Consider the following 12,678-nt stretch of genomic DNA (forward strand, 5'->3'; position numbering starts at 1 on the left):
GGAGCCAAAGGAAGCTGAAAATCGGTGGTGGAAGTGAGGAATGCAAGGAGAAGCAATGGTGTTTCTCCACCGAAAGGTATCACTTCTTCCTTTTAATTTGGTTTTTGTTATCGGGAAATTGTTACTGCTGGAACATCCACACCATATTGGTTCACTACCCATTCTTGACAGTGAACCATACGACCTTTGAACGGAGGCGTTCAATCCAATTCATATCAACAAGTTGCTTCGAGCCGCTAGAAAAGGAATTAGACCATAGGTACTCTCTCAAATCGCTTGTCTCCTCCCTTCTATTAGTATCATAGTAGAGACAAGACACGTGACATAGAGAAGTCATTCCAAGGAAATCTTGGCAAGGATATGAGTAGAGGCAATCTTGCTCATGGTTGCTAGTTGATGTTGTTTCCGCTCTACGTTATTCAAAAGGTATAAAATTATTTGTCTTATTTATGATTATGTTTGTATGCATGTGATTCCTTGGATGGGTTTTTACGTAGTTAGTGATAAATTATTTATTACACTTCCATTTCCATGATTTATGAAATTAAAATTTTAAATTATGCATGTAGAAATCCAATAGAACTTAGGTAGCTTCAGTTAGTTTTCAGTTAGTTTTACCAGACCAGTGCACCAGACAAAACACATATGATTCAACCTCGACATGCTTCGTCCTAGCTTCCCCAATCAACTATCATCTCAATCCCTTCCGATGCTAGGTTGTCAAGGTTAGGTTAACCTTTTTCTAACTAACCATTATAATTTAAGCATAAAATTAAAATAAGCATGTATTAAAAATAATAAATCAGATAATCATGTAATTTATCTAATTAAAATGGGTTTTCTATTGACTCCCATTAGATCAAGACCCTGAGTTGGTTGGGTCAAATAATGAATCTGATCCTTGGGGACCTAATCCTAGTTCAGCTAACTTGATTAGTCAGGATGGACTTGGGAACCTATGCCTGGGCTCGTTGTTTATTGGTTTGATTTACTAATTACAATATGATTTGTGTTGTGATTTAGCTTTATATCCAAGTTTGGATTAATTGTACATGGTCTTTTTGTGTCCAAGTATCATATCAAGGTACTTGGAGCCCGAAATGAACCGTTCTAATGAGCCTTTAAGGTCCTTAACTTGAACTTTTAAGCTGGAATTTTCTTTCACATGTTGAACTTGAGTTGAAGTTCCACTTTAAAGATCTATAGTTGAGGAACTTGGGCTAGTTTTCTCCTTAAGGAATGTTACCTCCTTTTGCAGTGACTTGACTCGGACTATAGACTTAGCTAACTTATGAGTTAAGAAAGAAATCATTGAATATAGTTTTTGTACTAATTGATGACTTGTAGTGGGGTTTAGACCTTCTAAACTAGATACAGATCCATGGCTTCACTCGGACTCGACTTCAAATTCAGTTTTAAAGTCGGGTTCAGATTTGGTCTCGACCATTTGCTCTAGTGTCGGTGGTTCTAGGAAGTTTGCTTGTTCTTTCTCATTTGATTCTTCTGAAGATGATTTGTTGTTCTGCATTTTATTATTAGATAAAGTATTATTTCCTTTTGTTACCTTGGAATTGTCAATTTCCTCATGGAGTTCAGCAAAATTGTCCTAAATTTCCTTAGCATTGTTGAAGCCTTTGACTTGATAATCTCTTCATTAGTTAGTCCGCACTAGATAATGTATGTGGCTCGAGAGTCAACTTGAGCCTTCTTCTTGATGTCAGAGGTCCATCTTCCCATTTCTAAGATTTCTCCAAGTTCATGAAAAGGCAATGTGAATCCCTTCTTGATGATGATCCATGCATAATGTCCATCTTCAAAAACTACTCCATCCATCTTTTCTAGGTGTCGAAGTTCATTTCGTCAAAGAGTGGTGGGTAAGAGGTGTTGAGCCCTTCTTGATGAGCCATAAAAGTAGTTTCTTGAAAAAAAAATAAAACTAACATACTAAGACTTGGTCTTGGATTAGCAATGCAGAAAATGAAAAAAATGAACAAAGGAATAAAAGCAAAAAAAAATGCTCAAATACTGGTTGCATTAATTTAGAAGCACCCCCGCTTTGATACCAATTGTAGGATTGAAAGCGCGCTAGAGGTGGCATGAATAACGCTTGTCACTTTTTCACTTTTTACAGAGATGCAGCAGAAAAATACAAATACGAAAGAATAAGAAGACACTTGTCTTTTACTTGATTCATAGACTACAGCTGCTACTCCAAAGCCCGTGGTTGTTGACCACTTTCGATGGGCAATTCACTAGTAACTTCCTTCTTAAAAAGAAGGAGGTTTCATCTTTTACAAAGAGTAGAATTGGTAAAAATTTTATCAGTTCCTTACAATTTAAAGGATGAAAAAAGATTAATATAGGAAAGAAAGCTACCGCAAAAGAGAAAGAATTTGAGCAAAGTCGTCGGAGTAGAGCTTCAACATAGAATTAAAATTTCGGAGCACGATAAAAGCGGGAGGAAGTAAAAAATTATTCTCTAGAGCTTTTGGTCATGATCTCTTTATTAGCCAACCCAATGTTGGATTCGCTTATGAAGTTTAGAATGTTGTTGATTATTTGGCAAGTCATGGTGTCCGAGCATTACCAAGCCGAGCTTACAGCACTCGGGATGTTCTAGGTCAAAATTGAATCATCCGACAAACAACGGTGAATATACCCATGCAGCCAACAGAAGTGGCGACCCACAATTTGCTTGATGGGAGTATCTCTATACATTTTGAAAATTATCAGGCAGCCACAACACCTAAACCACCAAGATACAATGGTCGTGATGATGAAATCCAAAGCGATGAAGAAGACATCAAGTCTTCACACACTTTGGCTATTTTAATTGAAGAACAAAAATTCCTAGTAAGACGGCTGCACAGTGGAGCAAAAATTCCACAAAGAAAGACTACTAGAGCTGTAGGATATCTAGCGATCTGTAGAGATCAAGACATTGGGGCCTATAGCCGCACACTACTTGATACTGGGATTAGCATCCAAGTCTCAGAAGGAACTTATGCCAGGATTGCACCAAGATCCAGTGCATCCTTATCCAAGGGCATAATCATTGGCGTTGGAGTAATCGATGCTAACTACCGAGGTGAGGTCAAAATCCTTGCATTTAATACAACTAACAAGGATATCTTCCTACAGAAACATGAATGCATCGCCCAAATTATATTGGAGCGAATAGTCACACCTCTAGTTCGAGAAGTGGACAACCTTGATGAAACTCAACGAGGAAGTGGGGGTTTTGGCTCAACTACAATAGTAGAAGTTGGATCATCCAACAATACCCCTGAATGGAGTACTCTAATCAACAAGCAGTGCCCAACTCCTAAATCAAATTAGGACATGTTTGCTGCCTACAATGAAGAAGAGGAAGATGGTTATCTGGACTATTTACGGTATTTAGCACAACAAGATAAAGAACTAACAAGTGAGAGCCTCACCATGTTTTAAATTGAAAATATGTCAAAAGATACATGTGTGGCCGTCACCCATTTTATTTATAGCTATAGGATGACCTAAAAACCCTAAAAGGCCAAAAGGAAGCCCTTTTAGAAAAGGTCTATGTAGACTACTTAGCCATTTTAAGCTTATGGCATCATTACAACCCAAATAAAGCTAGAAATTAAGCTTAAATTGAGCCTACATATCTCTACTACATAAACATGAGACTAAGTGACTACTTAAGCCCATCCAAGGCTTGAATTAAGTTGACTAAGTCGCATGACTTGCTCTTGGTCAGACCTTCTTCAATTGTAACTTTAACCTTCACATCTTCAATTAGCACATTAAGTGCTTTCTTCATCTTCTTAGCCTTAACTTTTGTAATTGGGCCTCCATTAATACATAATGAATCATCAACAATATCTAGAGTGGGTTGAGTATGATCCATATTAGCTTGTTGGGCAACTTGTTCACTTGGTTTAACTCCATCAGTGGTGGTGGTGGATGGCCCCAAGCTCTAATCATCTCCATCAACTCTATCATCCTAGCATCTTGACTATCAAAGTGATCGATCACCGTTTGCTGGAAGCCCTGTAAAGACTCCTCGAGTTGGGTTAGCCGCCAGTCAGTTATAAGTGGAGGTGGAGGTGCAGGTAGTCCAAGCAGCTCCTCAAGATCTATGTCATCAGCTACTGGCTGGGGCTGGGGTTGGGGCTGAGGTTGTCGCCTCTAGGAGAGTACCTCATCGTCATTTATATGGACCCCACCTAATGAAATATTCCTAGATCCTATCATGTCAAAATCACTAGGAGGTAAAATATCACCATCAGTGATATCAACTCCTAGTGAGTCTAAAAGACCAGTCAAAATATTGCAGTAGGGCATACGGACCCTTCTGCTAGTAGTCACAAAAGATGCAAAAGTAATGGTATGAAAAATATGCAAACATATATCTATGTCTTATTTATGTATGAATGCATAAAGAAGAAAGGAATGGAAGGGTCGCATGACAGCAATGTCCCTAGTAGTCAGTAGTATAATGCAGTTCATTATAACTCTATACAGGACATAGTCCTATATCTTAAGTCTCCCTGAGGGAAACAAAATTGCACCAGGAGCTCGGTCTTCCTGATAGAAATATGTATGCATAGTGTCTAGAGTGATGTGGGAGTAGGGATCTCCAAAGGGTAAATCCCTAGGTGGATAGCACGAGAAAGTGCACTGAGAGGGACAGAGTCCTACGAATGTATAATAATGGAGGGTATAATGGTAATGTCCCTCTCTCCAACTTGGGTAGAGAAGGTCAGGTCGTCGACCTTGACTAGGTAATTATACAACTTGGCACACAAAGTCGTGTTACCCGGAGTCGTACAATAAATCAGTCGATGCAAATGATAATGGTTAATAACCTCTACACTACAAAAAAATAACCAATCTGCGACGAAATCTGGGACGAATTTTAAAAAAAAATTCGTCCCAAAAAATTTGGCGACGAATTTTGCAACGAAACAAAATTAGTCGCAATCAAGTCGTCGCCAAAAATCTGCGTCGAAAAATCCACATTTGTCGCAATTTTTTGCGACGAAAATAAAATATTCGTTGCCAAATTCGTCGCCAATTGGCGACGAACGAATTCGTCGCCAATTGGCGACGCCAATTCGTCGCCAATTGGCGACGAATCAAAATTCGTCGCCAATTGGCGACGAATCAAAATTCGTCGCCAATTGGCGACGAATTGGAATTCGTCGCCAATTGGCGACGAATTCGTCGCCAATTTCGTCGCCAATTGGCGACGAATTATGGATTCGTCGCCAATTGGCGACGAATTTGGCAACGAATCTAGAATTCGTTGCAAATTCGATAAATAGTAAACTTACGATATATTTGTGACGAACTGGTTTTCGTTGCTAATTTCGTCGCCAATTGGCGACGAATCCTATATTCGTCGCCAATTTCGTTGCAAAAACAAAAAAAAATTTCAATGCAATATTTATTTTGGTGATTATCCTGTATATACAAACAATATCGATCCAATCGGATCGATTCATAAATACATGTAACCTGTTATCAAACAATCACATCAAATCAATACAAATAAATCAATAACATATATTCATTTCATCCAAATATCCATAACATACAAAATCCATAACATACAAATCATCCATATCCATAACATCGATATTATCCATAACATCCATAGCACATAATATACAATCACATAACATCCAACAGTCACATCACAATCCAACAAATATCTACAATAGACATGTACACATGTCTATAAGTCTGTCCGACCAACCAACCAACCAACAACAGTCACATGCATCAAAATGCGAAAAATCCATACAAAGTACTGATACAAACAAATCAAGTCTGAGGATATATGAAGAAAAGATAGAAGAGATCATCGTGGTCCGCCGGAAACTCTGCTTGATTCTTCGTCACTATCTTGTCTTCGCCTGCATACAAAAATAAGATAAAGAGAAAGTATCATTCTTAAAATTAAAACTAATACTAAAACCTATAAATTAAATATGTAAAGACTAACCTTTTTTTTTGATTTGTTTATAAAAACCTGTGTAACAAAAAACAAACAGTATTATTAACAATATATAAATTATTAACTTGCAGCTGTAATAAAATGCATGTCAAATAAATAAAATAATGCTTAAAAAAATGCATACACAAAAAAACTCATGAAGGATCACCACCATCGTCGCTGTCGTCGTCGTCGTCATCGTCGTCGTCGTCACCAAGTTGCAACTGAAAATGTTGCAAAATCCGCTCTTGTTGTTTTTGCAATTTTTTAATTTGGTTATCTCTTTGTTTCATTTGTTTATCTCTTCGTATCATTTCCTCGTCCCTTTGTTGTAATAGGCCTTTCAATTGAGTGACCTCCTCTGTCAAGCTATGTATCTGTGATGTGACGGCAGGGGAGGTGGTAGAAGAGGTACCAGCAACTCTATGGGTTCTGCTCAAAGAACCCATACCCAAAATCCTTCCACCACCTTTGCATCCCCCACTCGCCTCCAACCACAGACTCAATTCATTCCCAACTGAGGACTCAGATCCCTCAGAGCTAGCAACTGAAGAAAGCTCAGTAAATTTATCCTGTATTATCAAAAGATATATCAATAAGTTATAATATTTTAGAAATTAAACACATAAATATTTAAAAATATATTAAAACCTTCATGGCTTTTGCTCGGTCTCCGCTCCAACTCTTGTCTTTTTTCTGGAACGCGCGAGTAAAAGTATCGATGAAATCAGGATCTCGGCCTATTTCCTTAGCCTAAAAAAATATTGTTAGATATATAAACAAAAATATAAAATAAATTTAAATTGAAGTAGTTGAAAGAAATTACCAATCTACGCGTATGCTCATCCATATTGATTGAGCCGCCCGCATACGTCGCAGATGAGGCACCAGTATTATAAGCTTGATTCAGCTTATTCTGATTACTTATCTTTTTGCTTTCCTCAGTTTCCCAAAATTTAGAAATTTTCTCCCAATTTTCATCAGTGATGCAAGCTGGTTTTTTCTTCCTTGTTTTGGCATGATTTAAGATATGCCGGATGTGATCACCGCATTTTTTTTTAAAAATCCGTCGAATCTCGACTTCATCAGTCGGATCCCAAGTAAACGCACGCTGAAAGTTAAAACAATGAATTTATTAACTATTATACAATATTATCATATATATATAATTAAATGCATAGTTTACCTTGAATTCACTCCACCACAACTCCTTGGTGGAATCAGGAGTGCTTCTAAAATTCATAGAATCCCCTCGCCAAAGATTGTTCACGATTCTATTAATATCGTGAACAATCCGTACAGGATCATCAGTAAACCTATTATACAATATCAAATAAATAATGTTAAATAATTATCAAAATTTAATTGACAATATAATTAAGATATGATACTTACGAATCACCGAGTGGGACTATCAACACTCGTGTCTGTGCAGCAGCCTGTCCGGTCGAAGGACCTGCTATGGCTCCTGGGGAAGGTCCTGGAGAGGGAGCTGCACCAGAAGGCGAGGCAGCTGCACCAGAAGGTGAGAGAGCTGCACCTGAAGGCGAGGCAGCTGCACCAGAAGGCGAGGGAGCTGCACCTGAAGTAGAGGGGGCTACATCTGTAGTAGGGGGGCTGCATCTGTAGTAGGGGGGCTGCACCAGAAGTAGAGGGGCCTGCACCTGAAGGAGTACTACTGCGTCTACCCCGTCGCCACTGTCAAAAAATATATTAGGAAAGAAAGATAAAATTATTTGCATAATTAAAATTCGTAAAAACTTACCATGATGTCAGGATAAATGATGTCTGCAATCTGAATGCACCAGCAAGTCAGGATAAATGATCTATATAAGAAAAAAATGTACAGTTAAAATATTGTAAATGAATCTATCAAAATTTGCATATTATGAAGAATAAAAAGAAATTTACAGATTAAAATGAAATATATACACTTACATTCCATTATCTAAATGAATTTCTAATAATTTTAAAATGTCACCTAACTTACTCAGCATGAATTATCATCATCGTCGTCGTCTTCATCGTCATCGTCATCGTCATCGTCATCGTCATCGTCGTCATCGTCATCGTCGTCGTCCTCTTCGTCGTCCTCGTCGTCCTCATTTTGATGAATTTCACTTATATCTACGGGTATCACTACTCCGCTGGGATCTCGTAATATAGGTATATGATATTCATGTGTCTGAAATGTATTTACCACTTCGTCTTGTTGATATGCATTCTCTTGCCAACGTTCTTCAATTTTTGACCTTGCTTTTGTTTTACAAACAACCCACCAATCAATTTTATCTCGTTTCAAACTTGGATATGAAGCATAAAATACTTGAATTGCTTGTTGTGCCAACACAAATGGTTCATATCTCTTATATAATCTCTTATGATTAATTTCAACCAAATTATACTGTGGATGCACCTTCATCCCTCTGACAGGGTCAAACCAACGACACAAAAATAAAACAATTCGAATTTCTGGACCTGGGTATTCCACCTCTATAATTTCATCCAATAACCCATAAAAATCATTACTTGCAGCTCCATCTGAGGAGGATTGAACACAAACACCGCTATTCATTGTTGCCTTGCCCATTCCATAATCTTGAGTATGAAAATTATATCCGTTTATGAAATATACCGGCCAAGTCCGTACTATTGCTTTTGGACCCCATGAAAGATACAATAATAATTCGGAGTCAATCTGAGCTTGATTACCCTGAATCTAAAATCAAATTCCAAAATTAATTACAAAATTAAATAGTGAGCAAATTTAAATTTTTATACTTACATATGTTTTGAACCATGGTGCAAATTCTTTATCACAGAAATTATTAAACTCTTGTGTTGACATTCCTGAATATAAATTCTGAAAAATCCTATAAAACCAACAATATTGAAAACATAAGTTATTTACAACCGAATTAAAAATAATATAAAATATATATATACTCACTCAAAATATGGGTTTACTTCTGGACAATTCAGTAAAATATATGTGTGCGCTGCGAGCCATTCTTGACCAGTTAAGTATCTCTCTTTACATGGTCCACTTGGCCTGCCAAGATAATTAAAAATTGAAACTGGTATCAAATTGGGATCAATGGGTCCTTCTTCATTTCTTCCCGCTCTTTGTCTTTTGCTTCGAACGTGAGGCTCAAAATAATATGATGCAAACGTTGTTACTTCCTCCACAATATATGCATTAACAATAGACGCTTCAACATGTGCCTTATTTTTGACTTTTTTCTTCAAATGATACAGAAATCTGTTTGTAATAAAACAAAAGTATATTAGACATTATTATATATGAAACAACAAAGTATATAAATAATATTATTTTACCTTTCAAATGGATACATCCATCGAAAATGTACAGGACCTCCAACTTTAGTTTCATAAGGCAAGTGAACCAATAGATGCTCCATCGAATCAAAAAATGATGGTGGAAAGATCCTTTCCAAATTACACAAAATTTTTGGAATTTCTCGCTCTAATGTCTCCATGTGTGAGGATTTCAAAACTGTTGAGCAAATATCATGAAGAAACATACTTAATTCTGTAATGGCACCCCATACAAAATTTGGTAAGAGTTCCTTAAAAGCGATAGGAATAAGTCTTTCCATAAATATATGACAATCATGACTTTTCAAACCAATCAATTTGCATTCCTTCAAATCGACACATCTTCCAAGATTAGAGACATAACCATCTGGAAATTTCAAAGCTTTTACCCATTCACAAAGAACACGTCTTTGATCTCTATTCAATGTATACACTGCCTTTGGCTTAGGTCCCCTACTATTTTCATCAACATCAAGAGTAGGTCTTTTACAAATAAGTCGCATATCTTTTCTTGCATTCAAATTATCTTTTGTTTTCCCCGGGATATCCATAACTGTATTAAACAGATTATCGAACACATTCTTCTCAATATGCATTACATCAAGGTTGTGATGAATCAAATGACTGTACCAATATGGTAATTCCCAAAAGATACTCTTTTTAGTCCATTTATGTGTATTTCCATATTCATAAGGGGTACCATGTGGATCTTCAATCACAGATGAAAAATTATGTACTCTCCACCAAATCTGTTCACCTGTTAATCTCAATGGCGGGGGTGTTCTCTCAATTCTATTCTTTGTGAATTCATCTTTATTTCTTCTGAAATTATGATTTGGTGGTAAAAATTATCAATTATGATTTGGTGACAATCAAAATAACTTGCCTTCTTCCCATGTTTCAATCTGAATGATTTTGATCTCTCCATACATATTGGGCATCCTAAAATCCCAGCGGTACTCCATCCTGATAGCATACCATAAGCAGGAAAATCATTTATGGTCCAAAGAAGTACAGCCTTCATTGTAAACATCTTTTCAGTATGCACATCATAGGTAGGGCAACCTTGATCCCATAATTGTTTCAGCTCTGCAATCAATGGTTGCATATAAACATCTATTAACTTCTTCGGATTTTTTGGACCAGGCACAACCAATGTTAAAAACATATGCTCTGTTTTCATGCACATTCCAGGTGGAAGATTATACGGAGTTACAATAATTGGCCAACATGAATAATTTCTTCCTGATTTACCAAATGGAGCAAATCCATCAGCACAAAGACCTAACCGAATGTTTCGAATTTCCTTCGCAAATTCAGGATGTGTTCTATCAAAATGTTTCCACTGCAGTCCATCTGATGGATGACACATTATTCCCTCTTCTGTTTGATGAGTTGCATGCCAAGTCATGTGTTCAGCAGTAACTTTTGATGCATAAAGTCTTTGTAGCCTAGGAGTCAAAGGCAAATAAAATAACTGAGTGTATGCTTTACGTCGTTGTTGACTCCTTTTGGTAGGCTTGTATCTGACTTGATTACAAAATTTACAAACTTCTGCATTTACATCATCACCCCAATATAACATACAACCATCTCTGCAAACATCAATTCTTTCTACTGGAAGCCCTAAGTCTTTGACGAGTTTTTTCATATTATAATAATCATTGGGCATTATATGATCACGTGGCAATGCCTCCCCCATAACTTGAACAAAATCATTAAAACAATCTTGAGACACATTATGTTCTGCTTTGACATTCAACAATCTTGCAGTAACAGAGAGTTGACTGTGAGTGTCACAACCAGCCCACAATGGTTCATCTGCAGCACTCAATAATTCCTGCCATTTGAGATATGATTCATTATTTAAATTTGCATCAACTCCGGGTAATTGTGTCTCCTCTAACGGTGATGCATAAGCATAAGGAGTAAACATTTGTTCAACCATTGGAGGAAAACTAGAACTTGGACCACTCGATTCTGCAAAAATATTCTGACCTGCAGCATCAGTTACCATCCTCTGATATGGATTAAATTGATCAATATAATAGCTCTGATCTCCCATGCCTGAGTATTGTATGTTTTGCCCATAATCTTCATCAGATATGAACGGTTCACCATGAGAAGTCCAATTATAGTAATTTGGGGTGAAACCAAATCTACACAGATGTTCTCGTACTTTATTTATTTCTAAAAATTTGCCATTGTGACACTTTCTGCATGGGCATCTTATCTTATTTCCATCCATAAAATCAAACTTATTTGAAGCAAACTCGATAAATTGTTCTAATCCAGCAATAAATTCATCGGTTAAACCTCTACGTTCAGGTAAATTCTTGTTATACATCCAACTTCTTGCGTTCTGCATTTTTCCTGAATCCACAAATTTGAACATATTAACATATATTTCATTAATAATTATTTTTTAATTTATCAACACTTGTTCTAACGTTTAGGGTTTAAGAGGTTTAGGAATTAGGGGGTTTAGGGTTTGAGGAATTAGGGTTTAGTGTTTAGGGGTTTTAGAGTTTATGATTTATTGTTTAAGGGTTTACGAGTTTAGGTTTTTATGGATTAGTTATTTTTTAAGGTTTAGGGGGTTTAGGATTTTTGGGTTTAGGTTTAGGATTTAGGGTTTGAGGAATTAGGGTTTAATAGATATAGGATTTAGGGAGAGGATTTAGGGGGTTTAGGGTTTGAGGAATTAGGGTTTAGTGTTTAGGGGCTTTAGAGTTTATGATTTATTGTTTAAAGGTTTACGAGTTTAGGTTTTTATGGATTAATAATTTTTTAAGGTTTAGGGGGTTTAGGGTTTTTGGGTTTAGGTTTACGATTTAGGGTTTGAGGAATTAGGGTTTAAGAGGTTTTAAGTCTAGGGTTTGAGGACATAAAGAACCAAATAACCTGTTTAGGTTTAGGTGGCATTAGGGAGTAAATTTTGCACGTACTTAGAAAAAACAAAAATGCAAGCTAGCATATTATAAGGGGGAAAAAGGAGAGCCAAATCAATATCCAGACCTATGTACAATCAAGAGTAAAACAAATCTAAAATGAGAAGTTTATAACAGATTTCATCAAGTTTTGGATGATTTTCCTTAATATTAGTTTGCAAGTAATAGTGTGAATACAATATTAAGTATCAACAATAATCGTTAGGATGTGGTCCAAATAAGATTTGAGAGAATGAAGGTATGCAAGGGCCGGGCCAGCGCCGGCCAGCGCCGGCCAGGGGCGGCCAGCGCCGGCAACGGACAGCCAGCGACGGCTAGGGGCGGCCAGCGACGCTCGACGGCGAAAAACACAGCAGAAAAGAGGGAAAGCTTACCACGTGAGGAAATCCGGCGGTGAGGGAGAGA

At 37.0% G+C, this 12,678-nt stretch overlaps 2 protein-coding genes across 2 annotated transcripts; both read right to left on the reverse strand.

The window, feature by feature from the left end:
• Nucleotides 1-6,099: 6,099 nt before the first annotated feature.
• LOC141833177 (uncharacterized) lies at nt 6,100-7,928 on the reverse strand. The gene is made up of 7 exons (XM_074720564.1): nt 7,922-7,928; nt 7,749-7,771; nt 7,379-7,620; nt 7,170-7,299; nt 6,810-7,094; nt 6,635-6,736; nt 6,100-6,555 (listed from the first exon to the last, which is right to left on the reverse strand). The coding sequence occupies exons 1-7, from the start codon at nt 7,926-7,928 to the stop codon at nt 6,139-6,141; spliced, it is 1,206 nt and encodes a 401-aa protein (XP_074576665.1). The 3' UTR covers nt 6,100-6,138.
• A 45-nt stretch (nt 7,929-7,973) lies between these two features.
• LOC141833178 (uncharacterized) lies at nt 7,974-11,690 on the reverse strand. The gene is given in 5 exon segments (XM_074720565.1): nt 7,974-8,702; nt 8,769-8,856; nt 8,934-9,245; nt 9,323-10,170; nt 10,173-11,690. Coding segments are annotated over 5 exon segments (3,495 nt in total).
• Nucleotides 11,691-12,678: the final 988 nt, after the last annotated feature.

The sequence above is a fragment of the Curcuma longa genome, chromosome 8 (assembly GCF_044706935.1).
Source record: "Curcuma longa cultivar G26 ecotype Majalengka, Jawa Barat chromosome 8, ITB_CL_G26_1.1, whole genome shotgun sequence".
NCBI classification, from domain to species: domain Eukaryota; kingdom Viridiplantae; phylum Streptophyta; class Magnoliopsida; order Zingiberales; family Zingiberaceae; genus Curcuma; species Curcuma longa.